Consider the following 25,738-nt stretch of genomic DNA (forward strand, 5'->3'; position numbering starts at 1 on the left):
AAGACGCTTTGCAAGCGCAGACCTCTCCGAAGGAAACCACTTAATCCTTGGGTGAGCAAATATGATGATAATGTTCTGTGCTTTGTTGTGTACTATGATCTAATTGAGATTTAATGCATTCTGCCTTGTCCCTGCCGTGGACTCCCTTTGGACCGTGCAGTACAAAGCTTGGTGTTAGCAGTTTTCTTTGCTGTATCCCAATTTATGTCTTCAAAGACATCCAGGCATTTATTTAGTTTGAGTGCATGAAATAGTTGTGCTGGGAAAGATGCACAAGAAGGGAAGAAACAAGAATCCTTGCTTTTCCTTTCAAAATGCAATATTTGCTTTAAGCAAGAGTATTGAACTACGAGTCTTTCATTCTTCCACCCCTCTGTTTAATCATTATGTATTTGCTACTAATTGTGTTAAATACATCTGCACCTTGCTGTGGGATTTGATACCATCACGTAATATTTCAGTATAAAATAAATTTAAATTGCCAGCACAAATGTACATAACAAATCCAGCGGGAGAAAGTCTCAAACAGCTTTTGCAGCCCAGTAGCTCTGGCAGGGGTGGTGGCCCCGTAAGGGGGTTTGAGCCCACAAAGCTGCTGATGCCAAGTCCTTGTCCCGGGTGGTTGCCCTTTCATTGCTGAGCAGGGACATGCTTTGGGTTTTCACATTACAAAACAAGAAAAATGGTCTTTTTGCCTTGCCCCTAAACTCTGTTCCTGGGAATCTGAGCCGTGTTTCTAATGGAGAGGCATTTACATGGGAAGAGATCTTGTAATTTTTAATTTTTCATGTGTTTTATCCACTTAAGTGGGCGCTGTTGAGACAGTTACGACTTTAAATGTGAACTTCTGGGAAACTTGATTTTGGTTCAGAATCACTCCTGCCATCACACACCAAGAGCAATTTGCTTTTTTCTCATTTTCCCTTTTTGTTTCCTCTTCCTCTCTTTGCCAGCTGGTCATTCACTCCATTTCACAGTGAGACCCAAGGGATTTCTTTTCATTGACAGTTTCAGACCTTTTTTCCCCCAAAATGGGCACTGTGCATGTTCTTCCACCTGAGTAACCTGGAGGCAGCCATTTAGTGCCTGCAAGTTGTGTTGGAGTCAGTAAATCACCCTCTGGGATCCCTGTGGGGGACCGGCTCTGCAAATGCAACTCCTGATGGCGTTGGTGAGGATTATGAACGGGAATAGTTGGCAGCTCTGGTTTGTACTTTAGCTAGAGACAAATATTTCCATTGAGAAGTACAGGTTTTTAAGTCAAAGCTGTGCTACATTATTTAGTGCAGAAAATTTTCAAATAAAATAAAACTTTTTTTTTTAAAAAAAACATTTGCTCTATCTGTTGGACAACCCCAGCTTGTAGCAGCTATGAAGTTGTTTGAATCTCCCCATGCTGGGTGTTAATGGGAATGGGAGTAGTTGAACACATGCGCATCAATAGGAGACTCGGAAGCATAAAAATTGAATTCTCTCCTGCCTTTTCCTTTCCTATAGAGAAAATAGGCCCCATTAGTACAGAAAGCTTTGGCAAGATGGTATTTGCAGTCCAGGGCTGGAAAGCAGCTGCCATCCCCAGTGTGTTGTTCAGCAGAGGACTTCACTTTTCACTGCTGCCAGTAATCCTATTTACCGTGATCACAAAATACCAGCTGGATTTTGCCTGCTGGATATGTTCTCCCATTACGAATGGGTTGAAGTCATTTCGTGCCACAGTTGATCTGACGGAGCCGGGCGCGGGGAAGACGAGGGCGTGAGGAAGGCTGCATTGTCTGCCATGGCTGGGGGCTGTCAACAGTTGCGGGCGCAGCCAGCCCTTTCTGAGCCCCAGTGTGATGAGAGGACCCAGCCTGGGGGTGAATGAACACAATTTTTGTCTCTAAAGCAAATGTTTTTGAAAGTGAACTTTTCCCCAGGCCGTTCCAGCCGTCCCTCTCTTGCCCCGCATGCATTTCCTTTGCAAGCTATCGGCTCCTGTATTGAAATGCTGAACTGGAAAATACTCCAGCAGACATAGGTGCATGCCAGGGTCATGGGGAGATGGTGATGGGTCCTGCGTTGACCCTGCAGGGTGGGAGAACCTGGGTGCCTTGTCAAGGGCCAGCATAATTTTCTTCTCTAGTGATGAATTCATCATTCGAGCTCTATATGCATAGGGAAAAAACAGGCTGTGTCCTTAGCATGGGGTGTTCCTACTTACATCCCTTTACTCCTATAGAATCCGATATAGTGACTCTCGCTTCTTCTATTCTTTCTGGTCAGTGGTCCAAAGCAACTGGGGAAACCGCTGCCCCTCTTGTACTTCTTTTGGTCTAATTCATCATCGCATCTTTCCCCCAAACTGCCAGAGAGCTGCATGTGCTAATCCAAAGGAGCCAGTTGTAATAACAAGAGACTGGGAAGACAGACTGGGGAGTTTATTGCATTGACCCTCAATTTGAGAATTAGTAGATTTAATTAGTTTTTCTAAGGGACCAGGGAGTGAGTTTGAACTATTAGCTGGTGAAAAAGCCTAATTCATGCCTCCAGTTTGAAATACTGCACCTGCTTGCTCCATGCTGGGTGCCCTTCATATAGTATCTTGGCTTTAAACTGGTGGCAGTGTTTTTCTGGGGCTTTCACAGGCACTCCTCTAACCTATGTTCAGATGTAACCACTGCCTTGGCCTCGTGGGTGTCTGTGCACGCCTTGTACTCCTCTGTTTGTATAGTCGTGCCGTATCTGTGTGGATCAGCTTAACATGTGAAATGTGCCCTGCACTGAAATGCATTTTATTCCATTCCCTTTCTTAAAAGAATAAAAAGCCCTGTAATGCTGCTTTTGCCCAATATACTCTGATGTTGATGACTGATGATTGCGGCTCATTCCTGCTTTTTATCCCAAGCTTTTCCTCTTCTACTATTAAATGTGACCCTCTTGTTTTCATTTGGTGCCTTTGTATTTGAAGGGAAACAATGTTTTGTTGATTTTATCAGTTGTTGCTTGTTTTTATTCCTTCCACGGAGCACTTTCAAAGGGAAGACAGTGAATACATGTACTCTTATTTTATATCTACCCTTCAGATTCAGCTCTCCACACGCTTCCCTAGTGTGAAAGGATGGGGAGTGCTCCCGTACCTTAGGTGCAGGCTGCTGTCTTTGTTTAGCAGCCAGATGAGTCCTAGATGGACTCTGCAGGCTGTGGGTCAGTGCTAATGCCATGTGAGGGGATAAAGCTCGTTGTGGGTGGCTGCAGGGCTCTGCCCTGTTGGGCAATTTCCTGAACCAGATGCCCACCTGTTCAAATTAAAAAAAAAAAAAAATGCAGATAAAGTTAAAAATGTTGGAAACAAAAATATACCCACTGCAGAAACCCTTAACTTGTTACTGATTTTTATCTATTTTCACCTCTTCTGGATTTTTCTTTTTGCATTGTGAGTCCAAACCTGGGAAACTGGTGATATTCCTACTCCTCAGAATAAAAAAAGCAGCTAATGTTAGTGTTTCAGTGCTAATGCTCCATTTCTGCACTGATACCCTCCAAGCCAGTTTTAACAGTATGTGAAGTTTAAAGGCTTTTCACTTTCAAAATAGCTTTTTAGTAGGTTTTTCATTGTACTGCGTTATCCTTTCAATAGCCTATAACTCTTCCATCAGGTAAATGCACATTAAAATGCTTCTTTCAGCACAGAGCAAATACAGAGGGAATAAAAGGTTTGTAATGCAGTAGAAATGGCATTAATTCTTCTGTCCTCCTTTGTATAAGCAGCACGGGGAGAAGTAACCACTGGAGGGTAAGTGGGGATAAAAAAGATGTCTTTCGTTTAATTTAGGAGCTTGAGATGTTGATGCATATACTTCTGACCGCTTGGTGCAAGTCGGGGCGATGTGGCAGGGCTGGTAAAGGAGGGCGGATGTGTACTGGGAGTATTTACATCAGGAACGGGAAGAGATCTTGAAATCTGATATTCAGGAGCAGGATTGTTAGTCAGACTGTCTTAAGAAAGAGATAAATCTTCAATCACAGTCGGGTCATTTCCTTTATTGATGAGAAAGTAAAATCCTCAGGAAGGGGCCGAGAAATAGATGTGCCCTGAGGACAGAGCTTTAAAAGACTTGGTATTAACTACAGGCTCTTGGGTCTGGGGTGCATTTGCTGACAGAGACCAAAATGTCAAGGTGTTGTCCTATACAAGATGAAGGTTTCTGTGCATTAACATTGGCCCCAGATGGAGCAGGCAGTGAAACAAAATGGTGTGTCTACAAAATACAGGAGTGCTGGAGTATAACCGTGTTCTGGCATTAGACAGCAAATAGAAAATTAAACCAGTGGAGAATTGCAAAATGAGCATAAGGCGCAGAAGAAATGGATGCAATTGCTTAGAAAATAGTGTTTCTCCTTATTTCTTAGTCTTGGAAAAGAACTTCATTAAAGATAACAGAGAATGGGAAAGGGGAATGCAAATGGTTATTGATTGGTGTTGCACTGTGGCAATGTTTCAGGCTGGCTTCAAGCTCACAGAGCGTTTACTGCTCACTCAGGCTGCCCAGCGCTGAATTAAAGCTTGAAGGCACTGCAGTCTCTTGTACTAGAGCACAGGGAGTTGTTGGGGTAGATCTATAGTCAGTGAATTTGGGCTGTATGTCCTATTTTTTTTATATGTTTTGGTGACATTGCAATTATAACTGGCTCACTCAGCCTGGCAATGCACACATCTGAATATGATTTCTACTCTATGTGTTCACTTGAGCAACAATCTGAGAACATCCTCAACCCACTGCTAACAAGACTTTGTTCAGCCTTTGAGTTGCTGAGCAGATCACCATCGTTCGGCGGTACCGTGTTCATTTAAGAGTTTTTTGCAGCCTCATTGAAATGCGTACCTTTGCCTTTGTGAATGTCCCGCTGGCAGATGTTGGTTTTGTTTTGATTTGCTATCATTTTTAATCAAACATACTTTGTTCCTGATAGAGTTTTTACGAATCTTATCTGAAAAGCATTGCATAATGCATATAAAAATAATATTTTAAAGATACATCCTGTTCTTTTCTAATTTTAAAGGCAGTCCTGGTGTTTTGTTCTGGTGTTGCGTGTTTTGTTGGGTTTTTTTTGTTTTGGTTTGGTTTTTTTTTTTTTTTCAATTTGCCTTTCTTTCTAGCAGCCAGCTAATTTTGAAAGCTTCCCTTTGGGCTCAGAAAGCTGGTGGGTTTTCAAGTAATGAAGTACTTGGCATAAGTTGGAGTGGCTGCTGGCTCGGTGAAGCACTGGCTCTTTACCTGTACCCCCCTCTCCTCGCTGTCCCTCCTGAGGTGGGACGCTGTCCTGGACACGCTGCCAGCGATGTGCCCCGCAGGCCTGCGATGCACTGATCTCCGCATCCCTGTTTGGTGCAGGCAGGGAGGCAGAGCTCCTGTTGCTCGTGTTTATGAATTTAATTTCTCCGGTGCAGTGTTTTTGGCAGAAGGGCTCCCAGCATGGAGGGTTAGGAGCAAAGATCTCACCTCTAGCTTTGGAGGAGGTGTGGGTGAGGCTGGGTCTTTGCTCTTTGAAGTTCAAGTTTCTCTTTTGTTGTAGAGCAGGTGAAGAAAATCGTTTCAGCTGTGTGTGAGCCAGACCTGGTGGGAGCAGGTTTGAGCAGTGCTTTGCTCCATCTGATGAGGCACCACTTTTTGTATTCAGAGAGGGGTTTGATTCATGTTATGGTCAGAAATGGCTGGGTCTTTTCCTGCAATGGTTCTCTTGGAAAAAAAAAAAAAAATATATATATATGTATGTATATACACACACGCGTACAGATTTCTTTTAAAAATACTTCCGTGATATTGTTCCAGCAGCTTCAAAGAAGCTTGAACTGGAAAATGACCAAGTCATGGCTAGGGTATCTGGTGGGGTTTGTGGCTGGAGTGTGTACTGTCCCAGCCCCCTCTCTTGTGCCAGCACAGCTGGTGGTTGGAAAATGTTCATCGCTTCCTCCTCACTCCCACTAACCACCTCTGGGGTCCCTCTGAAGCCTTTTCAGAAGTAAAGGCTTTTGTAGGTACAGGGATCACCATGGATGTGGTATGCCAGAATTACTTTTCTCCCTTTACCTAGAAGGAAATCACTCACCATGTCAGCCACTGCAGCATACACCCAGGTCAAACTTCAGGTAAAGCCTTACTTATAAAAAATGTAGAATATCCTGCTGAGTGCTCTGGGTGATCCGCAGGTCACCTGTGATGCTCTTGGAGACCACAGGGGGGTTGTAGACAACAGCTAGGAAATCTTTCTGTTATGCTGCACTGGCGAATCACTCTTCAAACTGATATTCCTCAGGGCTTCAGCTTTTTCCTGTGTTGTTTTTCTTTGCAAAGCTGAACCATCAATGGAGGAGGAGTTGGAGGTGGCATGAGGGCAGCAGCTGAGCTGCTGCTGATCCGTTGCTGCAGACTCCTTCCTTGGCTTTTGTCTCCTTAGACTATTTGCATGCTGCAGTTTTCTGCTAGACTGAAATTAAATGATTCATTAAAAATTACAAGAGGGGGTGCACGCAGATGAGCAAACAACTTGGTTGCATGGAATCAGTAAGAAGGTCTCTCCACCAGTTATTTCCCTTTCTGAGGAGTGGCTCAAAGCAGATTTATAAAAACGTCCTTTCTTCTGTGTCCCAACGCAGATGTAATACATCCTTGTTCAGTAGTTGCGCGATTGTAATTCTCCCTATAATGGGCCTGTTTGGCTCTTGCCTCACACTTCTGTTATATGGTAACGCTCCTACGCTTGTAATCTATGAGGCTCTGAGGCATCTAGTCAGGAAAACATAAATGAAATGTCTTAGGAAAAAAAAAATGTGAAAAGACACTGTGCAACCTCAACAGTTTCCAGCAGGAAGTTTATGCTGATTTAGATGTGATGCAGGAATGCCACTAATCCTGCTGCCGGGGCTGCCTCTTCAATCAAGTAAAGTAGCCATGAGTCAAACATGCATTACACTTCAGCCAGAAGTAAAAAACGCCCAAATACAAAACACCTGCACTAACACAAACCCCATTACAACTAAATAGCTTTAATACTTTTTTTTTTCCTTTTCTCTCCATTTATTTCCAGCAAATGGCAACTTTTACAGAAAAACATCAGTGCTCAGAAATAGACTCACAAAATGAATCCAGTCCCTAATTTTCACACAGCTGTCTGCCTTTGTTTATGCGTAGTAGTAAATGACAGAGGTGTTGCAAGTTGTACGTGTATGCAACTATTGATAGATTCCCTCTGGAAACTTTTATCCTTGAAAATTAATCTGGTTGGGAGAAAGGGGCAGGAGAAGGGACAGTAAAAGACTCCATAGATTTATTGTCTTAACAGACCAAACAGAGTTGTCCCCAGAGGTGGTTTGCAGGCTCATGCTTAGTTCCTTTTGAGGGTAAGAGCTTCCCTTTGGTAAAGAAAAGTGGCTGGTTTGAGAATTTTCTTTCTGGCTGCTGGAGGAGGTGTGATGGGTGTAGGGGCTCATGTGAATCCACGGCAGAGCTGCCTCAATTTTGACTATTTGTCCCTTATTGTTTGCACAGTTAAATGCTTCTGATGGTGGAGAAGAATGAAGCCTGTTCCTCCACGTCACAAAGTGTTTCCAAGTAATGCCAATAACCAGGTGGAATATGGAAGTTACTGGAAGATCTGGTGTTTAATAACTGTATCTTTAGATTGTACCCAGTGCCAGCCTCCCTCCTTTTCTAGCAGCGAGGGAAACAGGTGAAAGTCTGATGTTTCTACCTCTTTTTATATTTTGGGGCTGTGCTATAACATAGCTTTAAAATTGTTTTTCAAGAATGCGACTTCATTTGTAAGGTTCAAACATGTGATGTGCACCTCTTAAAGAAAAGGAAACGCTAATGGAAGTGCTGACACAGGCATTGCTGTGATGACGCTAACTGAGGTCTCTATAATCAATCATGTTGAAACCTCGTGCAGTGGCACTTGTACGATTTGGTGCCAGTCAGATGTTGGGTTTTTTTTGGTTTTTTGTTTTTTTTTTTTTTTTTTAAACTAGGAGCGGAATTCAAGAATAATGCAATAAGGAAGCTGAATGGATATTAATTATAAAAGCTCGTTATCTATTCCTCTTCCAACCAAAAATAAATGGTCAGAATAATGGGGTTTTTTTGAGACAAACACGATGATGAGCTGGCTTTCTGTTTCTGTTCTTTTTCCTCAGTGAGCCCTATAAACTGATGCATTGAATGAGAAAATAAATAGGAAACTGAAAAGATCTTTCTATCCAGTCTGAAATAACATTTGGTTTGTGCATATACCAGGGGAAAATAGGCATACAATAAACAAATGCAATTATTTTCTGATAAATGGTCTTATTGCAAAGTAATGAGTCAAAAAAAAAAAAAAAAATAGAAAAATGAGAGGTTTCTGTGAGACTGTAGAATACCCCTCAGATGGAACCTTGGCATCCTTTGTTCTTGAACCACTGCTGATATTGCAAAATGTCCTGTGCTTTTACATAGGTGTGATAACCGATGGCCACGCATGTCCCCCTGCCACTGCAGCATGGCCCGATATACTTGGTTTATGGATTTCACCCTCTTCCAAGTAGAAACAGTCAAAGTGAGGGTAAAATTGTTAAAGTTTTGGAATCGGATGTTGAAAAACAGGTGGAAGTGAGAGACTGCTGCTTTGTGCCAAGGAGGTTTGAGGGTAGCACCGCGTGGAGGACTCTGGGCTCGTGGCGAGTTGTGGTTCTGGAGAGGGTGGAGGAGCCAGGGGAGGTGTGAGCGGCTTGGCGGGGAAAGCCTTGGATGGTGTGACCATTTAAGATTTAACGGTTAATAATAATGCAGACAACTGGGAAGACCTAGACTGTTCGGCTTGCCTCCAGCAACCCCACTGGTAATGTAATTGGAGAAATCGCCAGGAAAACAGGCCAGTCATCTATAGTTATTTCATTATTGGATTCTAACCTCCTCGTAGTCTCTGCCATGAAAACTTCATTGAAGGAATAGCAGAAAGATGCATGACACAGCACTATTGATTTCTCATGTCTTTCATAGTAGCCTGTAGAGTGCTAGGCCTTGCTGAGCTGGTCAAAGGATAAAAGACCACTGAAAACAAGGAAGAGGAGTAAGGCTGGTCCTGAGAGTAAGAGTGAAGGAATGGGGCAGGCAGAAGATTGACGAGCAAGATTAAACGCAACAAGACTGGTTTTGAGCAGTGACCTATGGGAATTTCATAGCTTTCCTTCAGAAGAGTGTATTCTTCTGATAGGGAGTTTTACCAAAGAAACTAAAGTACTAATGTGATCTGTTCCCTCCAGATCTGATACTGGAAAGTTTCTGCGTTCTTTGGACTGTGCAATACTGACATAATTAAATACACGATCAAGTAAAAAACACGTGTGTGCATGCATGCATGTGCATACACACACTGCTACCCAGCTTCACTGGGTTACTCGCAACGCTGTAAGTACGGGTGCTCAAGGAAACGTTAAATTATATCCTTCTGATGAATGCAGGCAATATACTGGTCATTTGCTAACGTTGTGCTGTTTCTTGGCTGGCGGGTTGTGGGGACCTGCTAGACAGCCTGCAAACGCCGGGCAAGGTATGGTGCCAACAGGAGCTGCGCAGCACAGCAGTCCAGCAGATTTAGGTCTGTATCTATACTTGCTGCACAGAAGTAATGTAATAAAATTGCCTTCAATATGCAGTACCTATCACAGATAACTTTAGATAAACATTTAATAAAGAGCAATTTTATGAATAGCCTCTTTAGTAGCTCTTCCAAGAAGAGAACAATCAAGTGAATTGTGCATGTAGAGTTTCATGGCAACAATCTAAATATATATGGTCTCGTATATTGGCTGGTATTTCTTTCTCAGTAATCTGCGTGTATGCTTTACATAGTTGGGATCTTTTGATTTGTACATGTCTGTTGTCTCTCTTCTCATGTTATTACCCTCAAAAACCATGATACTGTCCAAAAATAATATTTAATGAAGCTTTTGATCTCATAATGGTTAAATGGATTTGAAATGGGGCAAAAATTAGGCTAATTATACTAGGATAGCATAGTTACTTGAAATTTTCAAATGCCTTTTCATGATATCACCTCTAATGGATTCCATAGTCCTGACAGATATAGCAAGTAACATTAATCCCCATTTTCAGAGGTAAAAATTTATATAGAAAATTTTCCTATGATTTTTGAGTGCTTCCTTGGCATTATTTGCAGAATAACCGCATGTTGTTACTGAACTTCGGTTGAGCAATTCCAATTTGTTTGTATTTTATACTAAACTGCAGACACAGATTAAGCAGTTCCCTTGATGCTGCTGTCACGGGTGTAACTATTTGTTGCAATACTCCTTTCCAGAGTAGATTTTCCTTTCCTTTTGGTGTTTGTTTTGTTTTTTAAACTCTGCAAGAGTCCTCATGAAATAATGTGGCCATCTGGCAAAGTTTGCTAGTTTTTATTCCGAGGAGGCTTTCCACATCATCCTGTCCTTTGTTTCCTGTAGAGTATCTAAATTAGTAAAACTGACTGATTTTTCTGTCCTTCTCCTCCTAGGCTGATATGTCCCTCTCTGTCCCGCTCAAAGGTGCACACACACGTACACACACACGCGCACACAGAATTATCTCCCGGACCTTGAAAGAAAATAGTTTGCATCTGTAGAAAAATGCATGCTTGAAGCATATCTCATTTTCTGTATTATTCTCCAGGATAAGTCACTGGTTTTGCTTTATAAAAATAAATAAATTATAGCGCCAAAGGCTAGTAACAGAGAATGAATGCGCTGTTGCCATGCCCCTATTCCAGGTGATTTGCCATGGCTTTTCTGTCTCTCCACTTTCATAACAGGCATGCAATGAAAACCCGAGAAACTCCTAGAGCACATTATTATGAAATTACTCCTTTATGTTTCCTTTCTTATTTTATTGCAGTAGTAACAATGTATGTAGCACGCGCATTTGCTAACTGAACAGAAGCCAGATGCAGTAGTTACACATCTGAACTTTTGTTACTTCCAACTATGAGTTATTCAAGATGTATATTAAAGATGTGCTGGGGAAGGGAGGTTTAAGGCACCGTGCTGCAGCGTCTGACTTCGTATCATCAGCAAAAGTGACGTTGTGGCAAGTCAAGTGTATGGGAAGTGTCTGGTCATGTGTAAACGTGCATAATCTGTGTATGTGTATAGATGTGTGTAAATACAGACTTGAACACATACACCTGTGTGTGTATGCATTGTGTGTATCTATATCTGCATGTCCAGGCAACATGTATTTTTCAGCAGTAAATAGTGCTTACAGGTGTGACAGTTTAGACCATAGAAGATTATTTAATGTGGGAAAGGAAAAATATTGGAAAACTGAAGTCAAGATGCTGGATGAATAGCTGGTAGCCTGTTACCTCACTGGTTTACCTAATGGAAGTAACAAACTAAGTTCAGAGAGTGAATATTTTTCTCATGTTATTTTTATTTTTGTTACAACATTTGCAAGGTGCACTACTGCCATTTGAAGGACTTGGCCTAGAAGCTTGCAGTTGCAGTTATACCAGTCTCTAGTGACCCGTAATTAAAGTTTCCAGTTTTGGCTCCAGTCCCGATCTGACTTCTAAACTTTTTCCTTCAACAGTAAAACTGGATGTCCAGCTGCCTGCAGGAGCTCACTTTTATTTGAAGGCAGACTGGCTTTTTACATGTAAATGTAGTAATTTACATTTCTGCAGCGTATAAGCAACTTTTTATGAGTAGCAATATGATAGAGCTGTTCGGTTTTTGGTTTTGCTGTATGTGTGATGGGTTTGTGTGCTTGGTCTTAATTGAAGTCAGTGCATGTCATGAACCCAACCTTTCCTTGAACTGTTTGGGAGTTTTGCTGAAGTAAGGGATAGGTTTGTATTTGGGAGTAAAAAGAAGTCGTCTGTGAGCCTTTGTCTGATCTGTAACATATTTAGTGGTGTGTAAAAGGTAGATGAGGTCTCTGTCTTTATGAATTAATGAGCAGCCAGAGGACACATATTCTCCAATGTGGCAATAACATCTTCATTTTCTTGTTAGTCTTGCTTTGAGATGAAGGCAGCCTGTTAACCAGCCTTATGAAATTCCTGAAGTCAGTTATTTTACTGCCTGCACCAAGCTTTTGTCAGTTGTTCACTGGAATTCCAAATTTCTCGGGGGCAGCCAGAAACCGATTTGAGAAGTCAAGTGTTTTCATGGATGTATGCCAATGGGCTTCCTCGCTCCATCCTTCTGGCTTTAATACAATGTAACAACTCAGACTCCAGCCATGTTGGGTAGACTTAATTAGTGTTCAGAAGTGGCTTGGTTTGCAAGGTGATCAATTTTTAACCTAAGTAAATGACTTTCTTTGCAACTAATAAATTAAATAAATTATTTCTTTTTCCATGCAGTATAGTGGGGCTCATAAATACTGTGAGCAGTTAGTTGGTAGTTTCACTTGATTACCTTTCCAATTTCTGTTTTTAATAATCCTTGTAAGAGCGGGGAATTCAGTCACTTCTAATAATATGCCAAAAAAATAGCAATGGCAGGTGCATTTCATGCTGCTGAGCTACATGGTGTTCTTCCCAGCTCACGTGCCTGCCCATGGGATCAACTGGAGGAGGCACCTTGATGCAATTTCTGTGGTGCATGGTGCTGCTCTGGATTAATTAATTACCTGGATAAATACAACAGTGCTTTTACAGTCAAATACCTTCTTTCCTCTTGGTTTCCACTGGCTCCGTTCTGTTTCACATCCTGTTACTGTCCTGCCTGGGTGGAGGGTCCATCTGTGTGGCTGAGTGTGCTCGTTGGGAGCTTTAGTTCTTCAAAGGATTACGCAAATAGTAATTGAATTAAAGAGCTGCTATCAACATTATCAGATTCTGGCAAAGGCATCCCATGTTAATGCTCTGCTTGCAGACGCACAGATTTCAGAGGACTTGGTCTAGTAGCAGCACATCAGGATTCCCCAATATGTGAATCTTTCCTTTCTGGCTGTTTGCAGGATATCTTTCCTACCCCCTTACCCAACTTAGGTGTGTTTAAACAGGAGTTCTCCATCTGGGAACAGAATAAACCAAACTGTGAACAAAACAGATGAGGCATAAATGTAGACAGGCTTTCTGTGGGTTCTCCATAGTAACCGGGGTGGATGTAGAAAAGCTGAAGTATTTTGTCTTTTTATAAGCTGGTGCTTAACCAAATCTTTGCTGTATCATTAAAAAACTTAAAATTTCCATTACAATAGGAATAGTGTTTTTCTCCAGTAATGCTGAGTTTATTTTTGGTATTTTGATTTTTAATATACATGAGGCTCCAAAAGGGTTTTTGCTGCTGCTGGTGCCTGCGGTAGCTGTTGGGGCAGGTTGCAGATGTGACCTGGTGCATTAAATTGGAGCAGCCCACCATGAACGAGGAGACAGAAATAACCTTCAGCGAGATGCATGGTGCAGTCCTTGGCTGATGCTAGCTCTGAGATCAATTTTTAGTGATCAAGACAGCACAGGAAGGGCTTTGCCGTAGTTGTATCTGAATTACATTTATATAGACAGTAATAGCTCCCGAATCTTGTTTTTTAAATATCTTTAGTATCAACGGCAGTCTGCAAAACACATGTTTTGGGGCACGTTGTGAGGGACAAGCCAAGTGCCTGTACAGGTGCAGATCCTGCCACCGAGAGAGAGGAGGAGGATGCTTGGCCAGGTGTTCCTCAAGCCCTGAGCCTTCATGCCACTCTGATCTACAGCAGACGCCATAAATGCAGATGGCCTTGGCAGCGAGGTCTCCTGGAGGTCACAAAATGTGCATTCCCGAGGATATTTTGCAGAAATTCTGGAACAATTAGTAAAGTAAATAAAGAATATTCAGATACTCCTTCCAGGGACTGTACTTTTTGCGCTGCTTAGAGATGCTTTGACCTTCTAGTTTATTACAAGTCAGGAAAAGTCAATATTTCTTAGCTTGCCAAGTTGGAGGAATTTTAATGAGTTATTGAGTCAAATAGTTAATCCTCCAATAACAGATTTTTTTCCCTTTCAGATTTACAGTGATAAAAACAAAGGCTTAATGGAGACCAAGAAAAATGGGGGTTTGTAGAAACTTTTGCTTGTGTTTGTGCACACGCTTTAACCCCTTGATCACTAGTAGATGAAATGTAGCTTCAACACTGGGGCATTTCATATTGGCATAAAACGCTGGGCAGGCAGAGCCTATGCCGATGTTAGCAAGGAATTTAGCTAACAAAGGTTATGATAAAAAAGGACTGGTAGATTGAAGTACCTAGTGCTGATGCTCCTCACATCTCCATTGCATGGGATGGAGGGGACTTTGGATGAGATCTGGTCTGCTCTGCTAGGCTGAACTGTTCTGCTGCTTGAAAAATCTTTGAAGGGAAGAGCCCTGGGTGCATTTTGGAGGATGTTGTGGTGCTACAGTTGCTGCAGGATTTGTCCCATTGGACACTGGAGCACATCTGGAGCAGTGCTTCCACTTGAGCTTCCCCTGAAACCTAGCGTACACCAAAACCTCACCAAGAGCCAAACCTACATGTGGTAAATGTAGACAACAGGGATTTGCTTCCAAACTGTCTTGCTGGTCCAGACTCAGTCACTGACGTTGGTGCAGCCGGTGGCTGCCGCTGTTGGAAGGCTGTGCAAGGCTGGCAGCGGGTTGTGCACTACAAAATGTTTATTCCTGCTTTAATTATGCCTTTTGCAGCATCCCTTTGTAATTCTCGACTTTGTGTGCTCCAATTAGCATAGACTAATCTAATTTCCTGAACCTCTCTTCATTGAGTATAATGCTAATTATCGCTCTGAGTAGCGGCCTGTTTGGAAGTAGCCTGTCCTGTATGAATTATAATAATGTTCTGTTGTAAGCCTTTAAGTGAGGAAACTTCAGAAGCAGAAAATGTTATAGCACAAGGGCAACTTCCTTAGCCCTTTAATAGTATCAAACAGCAGATAGTACAGTAATGTTCAGAATATTATATCCAATGAATTCTTAAAGGTAGTAGAAAGTTATTTTTTATTATATGTCATCATTCAGAGTGTAGGGATAGATACTGATGGTCGGTTTTACAGCGAGAAGCATCTTCCTGTAATATTTGCTTGACTTCAGTGATAGTCTTTCTTGGGGGTTATTTTTTCAAAAGTTCTCAGCAATTGGCTGTCTGAGCTTTCATTGAAATCTGTGTGAATTTTAGCCTTGGGGATGTTCTGCTTCTGGTTCATGGGGGGAAGTTAGACTCTGAATACGAACACCGGTACAGAAGCTGAAATGCTGGCACTTAGGCTCTTTGCTGCCCCAAAATGAAGCTCCTTGTGAGTTTTGTGACTGGAGAAGTGTAGGTTTTCAGAATCACCTTCTAAATGTAACTCATGGCCAAAGTTTGGGCACTGAAATACTCCCACTGGATTTTATTCTAGGGTCTAGTTTTGCAAAGGGCTAAAAGAACAAACAGCCACACGTCCATCACTTTTTTTTTTTCAGTAAAGCATTTTCAGCACGCACTTAATGTTGTGATGAGTGAGAGCTGGAGGTCTGGGAACACAGACGTGAAGACACTCTTCAAACTGCTGCTCTTCAGAGGGGTGTGCTTTTTGCGTCTGAAACCTTGTACCTCCTGCTTCTGTAATGGTTGTGCTGCTACTACAGACGAGTATGGTCTGTTAGGTAAATGTTGCTTACCCTGATGTTTTCTGCTCTTCCCAGTGCTTTATGGGCAGGATGGCCTGCACGCATCATGTGAGAAGAAGTACTGCGGCCGGGGGAGTAAGTGTGTCATGAACAAGGACACCAATCAGCCCGAGTGCAGATGTGTAGAAGATTGCAAGTCCAGCTACATGCCCGTGTGTGGATCTGATGGCAAATTTTATGAAAATCATTGTCAACTGCATCAAGCCTCCTGTCTGCAGAGGAAGAAAATCTACATTATCCACAGCAAGGACTGTTTCTTCAAAGGTAGGGCATCATTAAAAATAAATACTTCTGTAGAATTTTCATCACTCATCTTACTGTAATCCTGATAAATGGCCGAACGGTATGTTTTATTTCTAAGAGATAAATTTTTCAAGGATGATTTGTTCTAGGACACTGTAGAACATAACATGATGTTTTACGCAGCTATTAAGCCCCTGAGTGTCATCACCACCCAAAATGTAATCAGACTGGAAACTGGTAAATAATTAACATCACTGTATGCATTGTGTACTCAGTACTTTCAACTGCCAGTGTAATAACTTTTTACAATCCAGTTCATTTGGTAAGGCTTTGAACAAGACAAAGATGTTAAGAAAAAGGTGTATATGGTGTTATTAAAAGTTTGTTGCAAAAATGAGAAACAAAAACCTACTTAGGCAAATGACACAGGCAAAGGAAAGGAGCTGTTTAGATGAAGTAGGGGGAGCAGGAAGTGTACTGCCAGAACAGAGTTTAAAATTATTTTAAAGGCAGTTCTGGTTACCAGTAGGATGCATACATCTTCAGCTGTTTTACTTGTTCAATAGCAGATTTCATTATCATCACTGCACCAAATCACTAAAGGGATGGAGTCCCCTGTCTTTTCCATTTAATATTTTGTATGCCATGTACTATCCTGTCACAAATCGGGTGAGGCTGTAGGAGCAGGAGTGTGTGATAAAATGCCAGGGAGTGGAAGAAGTTGTAAATTATTTTCTTCTAATGAGAGGCCTTATAAAGGCCTCACTAGAGTATATCTTGAAAAGTCATTGTCAAATGTGACTCCATATACCTACAGAAAGATTTGAGTGGGTTGTTGCAAATATATCCAGTGACATTTATGTGATCAAATATGAAAATAATTCCTTTATCTTCAGCTCACTGGGCACTTGAGCCCCTGAGGAGCTTGGCTGTATACAGAGCTATCTATCACAGGTTCTCATTTACTAACATGATGCTAGAAGAGCCTATTTGAGAAACAGGAGCCCATTTGAAGAGTCTTATTAATATATCCTTGTGATACCCTTTGGAGATAGAAAAGCATTACTGTTCTTGTGCCTCAGAGGAGGCCCAGAGTCTGAGACCAGCCCAAAATTTCCAGAGCTATCTAGGCAGTGCTTTGCACAGCATTGCAAAGTCTCATTTATTTTGGAGGTCTGGCTGTGGACGGGACAGAGGGGCTGGTCAGAGGATTGCCTTGGTGAACACCAGCTGAGCTGGGTTAGTTTGTCACAGGCACACTCTAAATTTACTAAAGCAGGTAATTAGGTCTAGGATCAATAGACCTTGTATGAAGTTAATCATGGAAAAGAGTCACCTAAAGGCATGTTTGGAGGGACATCACATAAGCAGGTCAAGGTGAAGAGGGATTTTTGCTTGTCGCTTTAAAAAGGAGCATCTAAAAAGGACATTTGTGCCTTGCTCCTAGTGCTGGTGTTTCTGCCTCTGGATATAGACTCAAATCAGGGCATGGATCTGGCTGGAAACTGCCTCCATCCCTGAGTAAGATGCAGATGGGACTGCAGCATGAGAAACCTCCCAAAGAAAGGGGAAATCTTAATTTCAGATGTGCTCAGCAGCCCTCCAACCCTCCTTGATGCAGGGGGTTTTCTTCCCCTGACTCCCCAAAAAGTGTCTTCAGTTTTTTCATTCTTGTACATAGCCCATCTTTTTACAATGATGCTTCTGGACTGGGTTTTTATTCATTCCTTATCGCATATAGTGTTAAAGAAAATGAGTTCTCATTGCAGTAATCAGTGCCTCTGCAATGGCTGTATTATACCTAATGATACAATGTCACGCTTGAATACTTTCCTGAACACACCATGAAATGATGTCAGAAAGTAGTAGTTTTGTGTCCCAGTTTAAAGTAACCCTTAAACTCTTGCCACGGAGCACTGCTTAAATCTGCTTTTCAGCAGAATAACAGCTTTATGGAAGGGAAGAAAGAAACAAACTCACTTCTCTTCCCAGATGAATAAATAAAAAAATACTTCACACTGCTGTCTGCAGAGATAAAGTGTAGGAAAAAAAAAATTGCCTTAAGGGGGGAATAAACCCGCAGAGTGGGACTCCATAGGAATATTTGGCTTCAGCCCCTGTTTCTGCAGTGCAGTTCCTGAGTAACCTTCTGTGTATCTTTTCATTTCTTTGTACTTTAGTCTCGTATTTGTAAGTCAAGAATGACAGTGTTTTCTTCTTAAATAGAAAACTGTAGTAAGCAATTAAGCTACAGGTTTATAGCAACTTTATAAATGTGACATAAAGCGTAAGATACTATGGAGAAAAATCTTAAAGGTGCAAAATGTATTGTTTCAGCTGAATCTTAGGTGTACATCTGTCAGTAGTCACATGCTTTCTATTTGTTTTCTATCAAATAGATCGTTTAATTATTTGAGTACAGCTAGGCTGATGAGTGGGCTGCTTCATGGTTTTTTGTCCCAGTTGACTTGTTCAATTATGACTTAAGTCCCTGTGTAGAGCTGAGGGACACCGCAGATTGCATCTGTGTGCTCTGCCAGTTTACCCAGTTATCAATGACAAACTGGATGGCCTTAAAGTATGACGGAGGTCAAATACTCTGATTCCACTTTGACCAAGCTAGGTCTATGCACAGTAAACTGATAACAACGCAAATAGTAAAGATCTTGTTTTCTTTTGTCTATTTTGGAGAAGGATTTTTTTTGTCTTTTAGCATATTCATCACATGTGAAGTGCTTTGTAAATACTGGTGTATAGCAAATACTTGTGTGTGTATAAAAGCATTGCTTGATTTGTGCTACCTCACTAGCATTTCATTCTGTAGTAGCATTAGTATTAGGAAGAGCAGAAGAGAATTTGGCTCTAGGCAAATGACCGATTTCTCCTTTGCCCAGCCTAGAATGAAATGGCTTCTTGAAACGTTGAGAGTCCAAGAAGCTAAAAAAACTTATATGCCTTCAGACATCCAGATTCCCCCATGGCATTGTTTGAAATTAATACATGTCTTTTTGAGAGCAATCTGGAAAATCACACAGATGTGTTGAGTAAAGGTGGGCCACATGGAGACATCGGCTCTCTGGTGTCGGAAAATGTGGGTCGATTGCATCGACGCTGTGTTTGTGAAAGATTTCACAGAGGGTGTCAGTCCTTGGTGTGCAGACTTTGGGCTGCCCAAGGCTTGGTCTGGCTGGGCTGGTGAATGGACACAACGTCCAAGGTGGGAGCGCGTGGAAATGTGGGTGAAGCAATGAGAGGTCCCGGCAGGATAGATCTCCCCAGGCTTCATCCTGTACCCTCTGGTGCAGCACAGTTCCCCGGTGCTGCCATGCACAAAAATACAAATGCCGTCCCTTTTTTCTCAGTCGACAAAGAAAATGATAAATAGGTGGAAAACCTCACTTAGAAGTTTGGAACCCAAAGGGGAATACCATAAAGCAGAAGTCCTACATCCAGAGGTCGCAGGAGAAATGTCACTCCTACTCATAGCTGTTCAAATTCTCCTTGATCCTGTTGTATTCACTGGTATGAAACATAGTTTGGTTTTCCCATAGCAAAATGTTCTATTTAAGACTTCTCTATATGGGGCAGGTTTTTTTGGTTTTATATATTTTCACTGTTTTGTGAGTTTCCATAGTCATTTGATTTGAGTGTTGGTGATTTTGACTGGGTAACAAAATACATGAGGATAAAATACTTTTGCTCTTTGCCAAAGACGAGAAGAAAGAGGTTCATCTTCCCCAGAAGCACTCCTACTACCCATGAAAACTGGAAAGATATCTGTGCTCATAATGACAATTGTCCCACAGATGTCCAAAATGAGCAGTTGGCCTGGAAACGTTCCTATTTGAATAAATGCCTTGGATAATGCAGCTATATCATTTTAGCGCAGTGATTTGGACTATGCTTTGCTTTCCCATAGCAGTAGTCCACTTTTTTTCCACTTCTATTAATTTTTTTTTCCTTTTGACTTTTTACACCCATTCAATCTCTTCACTCATTTTTCTTTCATTATTTTTGGCCAGTGAAAGCTGTGCATACACCACTCGATACAGTTTTCTTCCCTTACCTCTTTCCTTCCTCCAGAAACATTGGAGCAATGCACTTCTCTAGCAGTGTACATACTTAAGAGAAATTCTCTCTGTTTAGAGCTATGCTTTTCCATTTTCAGGATTTAGTAGTAATTTTTTCCCTTCTTTCTTTCCCTCCCTGCTCTTTTTCTGTGAGATAAGCAATCCTAAAGCTCCTCTGCAGCAGCCAAGCCCCTGCTAGAGGAAGGCAGCCACGTTGCTTGCCCAAGCTCATTCCTTATTTTCTCGGGTTCTGACATCCTCCCTTTATCCAGGTGTATTGGGTTTTTTATAAAAAGCTAAGCTTTTCTTGCTGGGCTGTATAGCAGCTTTGTACTGCAGCTGGTCAGATTTAGTTTGTGCTCTGGCATGAATTCAATCCAACTTAGTTGACCAAATTCTTGAACTTTCCATTATGTAAATGCACTGTACCTGTGCTGATTACTTTATTCATATTTTTTTTTGTCCATTCAATCCAACTTCTACTAAAGCTCTAATTTTATGAGGTCTGACAGAATTTTATGTAGAGAGATGGGTCACTATAAAAGCACATTCATGTCTAGTATTCCAGTCCCGTTCTCCTCCTTCCTCCAGTCTCTCCTGAAATGTCAGTAGTAATTTTTTCAATAATTTGGTCCCATTGCGTAAAATATATTTTTTTTCTTTTAAGCAAATATATGACAGTAATTTCATTCCTCAAACAAGGTCAATTCTTGCCCCATGATAAATCATATTTTTGTACAGATTTTGTGCAGAACTTGGAAAGAAATCCCTGTGGAAAACCACCTGCCTTTCTCCTCTCCATTACACACAGAGTCACACTGCTGGGTTTGAGCCTTTCACTGTTGCATTTTGTGCCATAAACTTATATATATAGTCTTCCAAAGCGTGCATGCCCATGTGCTGGGTTGTGCGTGCATGTACACATATGCGTGCAAGTGTGTGTACACATCGGAAGAGTGAGAACAACTTGTTCTCCCATGACATTTATGCACAAATAGCTTAGAGGATGGAGCCTGACTCTGCACAGGGAGAGAATGAGAAACAAGGGGAAAAGCTGTAGCGAGGGGTTCAGCCTGGATGTAAGGAGGTGGTTTTCCCATGAGGACCGCTGAGTGGTGGGGCAGGCTGCCCAGGTGCCACCTCCATCTCTGAGGGCTTTTAAGACCTGGCTGGGAACAGCCCTGAGCAACCTGGTCTAACCCTGCACTAAATGTTTAAATGTCGAGGCCTCTTCCAACCCATATCATCCCATAATCTTACGATTTCATGGCCTTAAATGGCATCTTTCATTTTCAACTTCTCGTCTATCTTTCCTCCAGTTCTCAAAAAGTTTCTTTCTAATTATGGAAAATTATAATCTTCTGCATGTTGACAGAAAATTTTCTGTGCTTGAATGTAAATAAATTACAAACTTGGAAAAAAAAACCCAAACCCAAGCAGGCTAATAACTTGTGCAACGTATCACTGCAGTGATCTTGAGTAGATATGAATTCAGCCTCAGGTGGTGGTGGTTTATTTCCTCTGTACTTTATTTGTTGTCCATGTGTTAGTTTGGTGCTTTGTTAGTTCCAGAAGTAATTTGTTCTAGAGAATAGCATTTCAAAACATCTCTGAGAAGGTGTTGAATGTTTTGCTCATTTAGTGCTTGCAAAACAGGCAAACTCTCTCCGTCGGCTGGTTTGCAGACTGCAAAGAAATCTGCTCCATTTAACACTCTCTATCTTTCCAGCTGGAAAAAATCTGAGTGTGAACTAATGGCAGATTTCCCAGCTGGCAATTAATATTTGCCGATTTAACTTTGCAGCACTGCTGACAGGCTGCTTCGGTGGCAGCGAGATGGATTCCAAGCTGTTGGGAGGCATGCAATTAATCCCTCTGGGGAGTAGGCTGGGATCTTTGACATGTAGGTCTGGCCTATAATGATCGTTTCAGTGTCCAATGTAAATATATTAGGAATTTCAAATGTTATAAAGAGAGATAAGTGCTATATATAATGGAGGTATCTGTTTGCTCTCAGTAGGGCTGATACAGTTCTCACTATACTGAATACTTCAGGACTCTGAATTCCAAAGGGATCCCTTGCTATTCCCATGCTGCTTTTTCAGCTCTCTCCACTGAGTCGTTTGGGGAGGGATCAATTTTACCTGGCTTTTCAGGCTGAATCCTCTTAAATGTGTTTGACAGCTTAACTCCTTATAAACAGACTGCATCAATCTTTGGGGTAAATTATGGAAATTCCATTGATTTATGTGAGGATGCGAACATGAGACAGTCTGCTTCTAGCTTTGGTAATAGGAATTTTGCAGGAGTATGTCTAAGGTCTTTAAGAGTATTTTTCATTTTAAAAGACCTTTTCATTTTAATGCGACCTTTCCTCATGTTATGGAAATTTATGGAATGGAAATCTTGGCCCTCTAAGAGTCAGTTGTGAAACTGTCCCTGATATAGTTGGGCTTTCATTGGAAATCAAATGCCAATAAAAAGAGAGTGTGGGAAGTTTAAGCATAAGAAGAATCAAACTTAGCAAAGGACCTAAAGAAGACCCTCAAAAAGTCCCCAAAGAAGAAATGCATGTAAGAATTAAAAAAACCAAACAAACAAAAAAACCAAACCAAACAAAAAAACCCCACCAAAACCAACAGAGTCTTTGAGACCTAATAACTTAATACATACTAGTAATAGAAAGCCTTTGCTGAGGACCTCATGGCCATAATGGTAATCCTATAGGTTCAAAGGAAAGTGGGGCTGGAGCACTGCGACGGACACTAAATTTGACATAGTCAATCAAAAGGTGAGTTATGTCCACTGAAACTCCTCTCAGCAGTGCCGTTACCTGTTTCTGCTTCGCCAAAAACAAATCTCTGTTTCCCTGATGCTGCGACTCTACATAGACTGGTGACAGATTTCAGATACGGTCGGTAAAGCTGAAATGGGGGAAAACGTACCATGGATGAAGCTAGTGGAAAAAGTGGTGTTATCTAAAGTGATCCCTATCCAGCATTCCTGGTGGTTTTATAGCTCCAATTTGAGGCAATGGCCATTTGGGGAGTGCAGGAGTAACTGTAATGTGGCCTTTTGTTTTTAATATGAAATTGTGTAAAGTTTATTTTTTACAATGGTCATATGACTGGGGCCCCTGTGAACAGTTTTATTTGGTGGCTGTTATCTGTTTCATCTTATTTAAGGACCAGTCTATTAATCTTCTCTGGTTTCCAGTCTTGACGTGTATGGCCATAACGTCTCCCATAAAACCAAACAGTTTCATGTGATGTGTCAACTAGTGAACAAAGCAATTAAAGGATATTTCAGCAGCAGTATTAACATCTTTAAAAAAAAAAAAACAAAACCCAAACAGTCAGAATTCTTCTTTCTAATTTCTTTCCCCCTTATAATTTAGGGTGTACTGGTTGAACTGCAGTCAGAGAAGCCCATAGTTAATGAAGTATGCAGCCTGTCTGCCTTGCTGGAGGACCGCGCCAGCATCAAGCACTGTTTGGGAATCCCTGCTCTGCATGAATGTAAAGGAGGGTATGATAGGTGATTAAGAAAGGGGTTTAAGGAACTGTTTACACTTTGAAAATAGAAAAGCTTAGCCTAAAACTCTATGGCATGGAGGAAGATAATGGTAGCATGAGACGGGCTCAGTTTAAAGCATCCAGAGTTGCAGCTTAATATAGTTGAGGGCAGAGAAATGAGATGCAGCTCGTTATTCTTTCGGGTGGCATCTGCTGAGCTGGCTCAAAGCCTGGCACTGGTAAACCTTCACTGCAGTGATTTCAGGAAAGCTGAGGTGATAATGAAGCTTCTTTTGATGCATCGCCTTAGCAGTTGTGATGGGGAATGGAAGCAGAGGAGGAGGATGGAGAATCAAAGTAAAGGATGTGGGAAGAGACACAGGGAAGTGGCTTGCATTTACCAGTTGGAGTTCCTCTGCAAACTTTGGTACTGCTGCCTACAAGACTCAGTATGGCAGGGGGTGTTTGTCTTTCATTTTTACCTATTTTTGTGTGCTGTTTGCATCTGACACGTGCTTGTCATGGTTTGATGGCAGTCTGGACTCACTGTGTCCACCTCGCTTTTCTTCTCTGCAAATCAGGTTAATATTTATTTCACATGAATTTGGGAGCTTAAACCATACTTTAAATATTGAAGAGCCCTATGTAGGAAACATTAAAGAAAACTTTTCCTTTTTTATTTTGTTGAATTTAATATTAGCTCTCACCTTTCCATCAGCAATTTTCCAAACCACTCTAGGTGGTGAATAAATCGGAGAAATGCCGGCAAAGTGGGGCACAATATTATGAAATCATGATTAAAAAGTGACACATTTACGGAGCCTCTGCATTGCTGAATCTCTCATAGTCCTGAAAAGAGCTTGGATGCTCAAAAGTTTACCTGCTCTTTTTTGTCCAAATGTTGTTAGTCTCATAAAAGATACTGCCTCTCCCTGTAAACCCTGTGCACGTTTTAGTTCTTAGACCATCACGGTTGCACCAACACTACTACAACAACAACATTTTTTTTTTTTCTTTTCCCCTTATGTCTTTTTTTTTTTTTTTTCCCCAACTCTTCTGTTGCTCCTGCAGTAATTTGGAGGATTTCTAATGTGTCAATATTACAAAAATACGATTGCGTCAAGCTGTAAATTTCAGAATACAATTTCCTGAGGGGTGCTCATGGGGAGGACCATCCCCCAGCTGGTTGTCACTTGGGGCACATGCATGGACAATGTTTGCGTAGCGAAATGCTGAGCTAACCAAGCTGCTAGCAAAGCACTCCCTGCTGTTTCCCATTGACTCTGACGAACTAACAGTAAAATTGGTGATCTAAGCATACCTGAGTATTGGGAAGGATTGAACACCATTCTGGATACTCTGTGGCTGCACTCAGCATTTTATCTGGACTCTTACTCAATCTCCTCATGAAGGGATGTTTGGGTTACAGTTTGATTCAGTTGAGTTTCTAGGGCTTGTATCAAAAATGAATGGAATCAAAAAATCTTATGGTTGGACTCGATGATCTAAAAGGTCTTTTCCAACCTAAATGATTCTATGACGTGTCTACATCCATGGTTTTCCCAGTGGACAGGAAGGATTGCACATGGCATGTGTTACCTAAGTAATTTCAAGTGAAGAAAAACAAATATTGCATAAAAATAGAGAATAGGGGGTTTTATACTTTCTTCACTGGCAGAGATTAAGAATTCCTATTGCCGTTTAATTCAAGTGTTTTCTGTGCTGGAAAACCTTCAAATTTCAGTGCTGAACCGCAGTAATTCAGCGTTATTGGAATGCTCTTTAAGTGCTTCCACCTAGAAGAGCATCAGGTGGAAAGTAAGGATGGTGGTTCAAGAGACAGGGAATTTATGTATGCGCAAAATGTCACCAATGGAGAATATATCTTACAGCTTCATTTCCTTGTGACCACAAAGAGCAAAATATTTCTCTGTGCTGGGAGATTTATGCGAGAGCTTGAGTTGGCTTGCTTGGGAGCAAGTGCAGAGCCTGGACCTCAGAGCATGGAGGTGCACGTGGAAATTGCACACAGATCGCTTCAGATGCATAGCATGGTTAGTTCAGTTGCATGTAAAGAATATCCTACATTGTGATTTCTCTCCTAGGTTGGGGTTTCTCCCCAGGGCCGGTTGCCTTTCCTGGCAGCCACTGTAGTTCTGCGAGAAACCAAGTCCCAGTTTGGCATGAAATCGCTGCTGCAAAAAAGGCCAAGTAATTTGAACAGATTTCCTGTGAGC

At 41.5% G+C, this 25,738-nt stretch overlaps 1 protein-coding gene across 2 annotated transcripts in view; it reads left to right on the forward strand.

The window, feature by feature from the left end:
* Positions 1-25,738, forward strand: part of FSTL4 (follistatin like 4) — a 240,710-nt gene that overhangs the window by 60,572 nt on the left and 154,400 nt on the right. For both annotated transcript variants that reach the window (XM_029998047.2, XM_029998045.2), the window contains exon 4: positions 15,689-15,937. In XM_029998047.2, the coding sequence (XP_029853907.1) occupies positions 15,689-15,937 (249 nt within the window). The remainder of the gene's footprint in view (positions 1-15,688; positions 15,938-25,738) is intronic.

This window comes from Aquila chrysaetos, chromosome 22, assembly GCF_900496995.4.
Source record: "Aquila chrysaetos chrysaetos chromosome 22, bAquChr1.4, whole genome shotgun sequence".
In the NCBI taxonomy this organism is placed as follows: Eukaryota; Metazoa; Chordata; class Aves; order Accipitriformes; family Accipitridae; genus Aquila; species Aquila chrysaetos.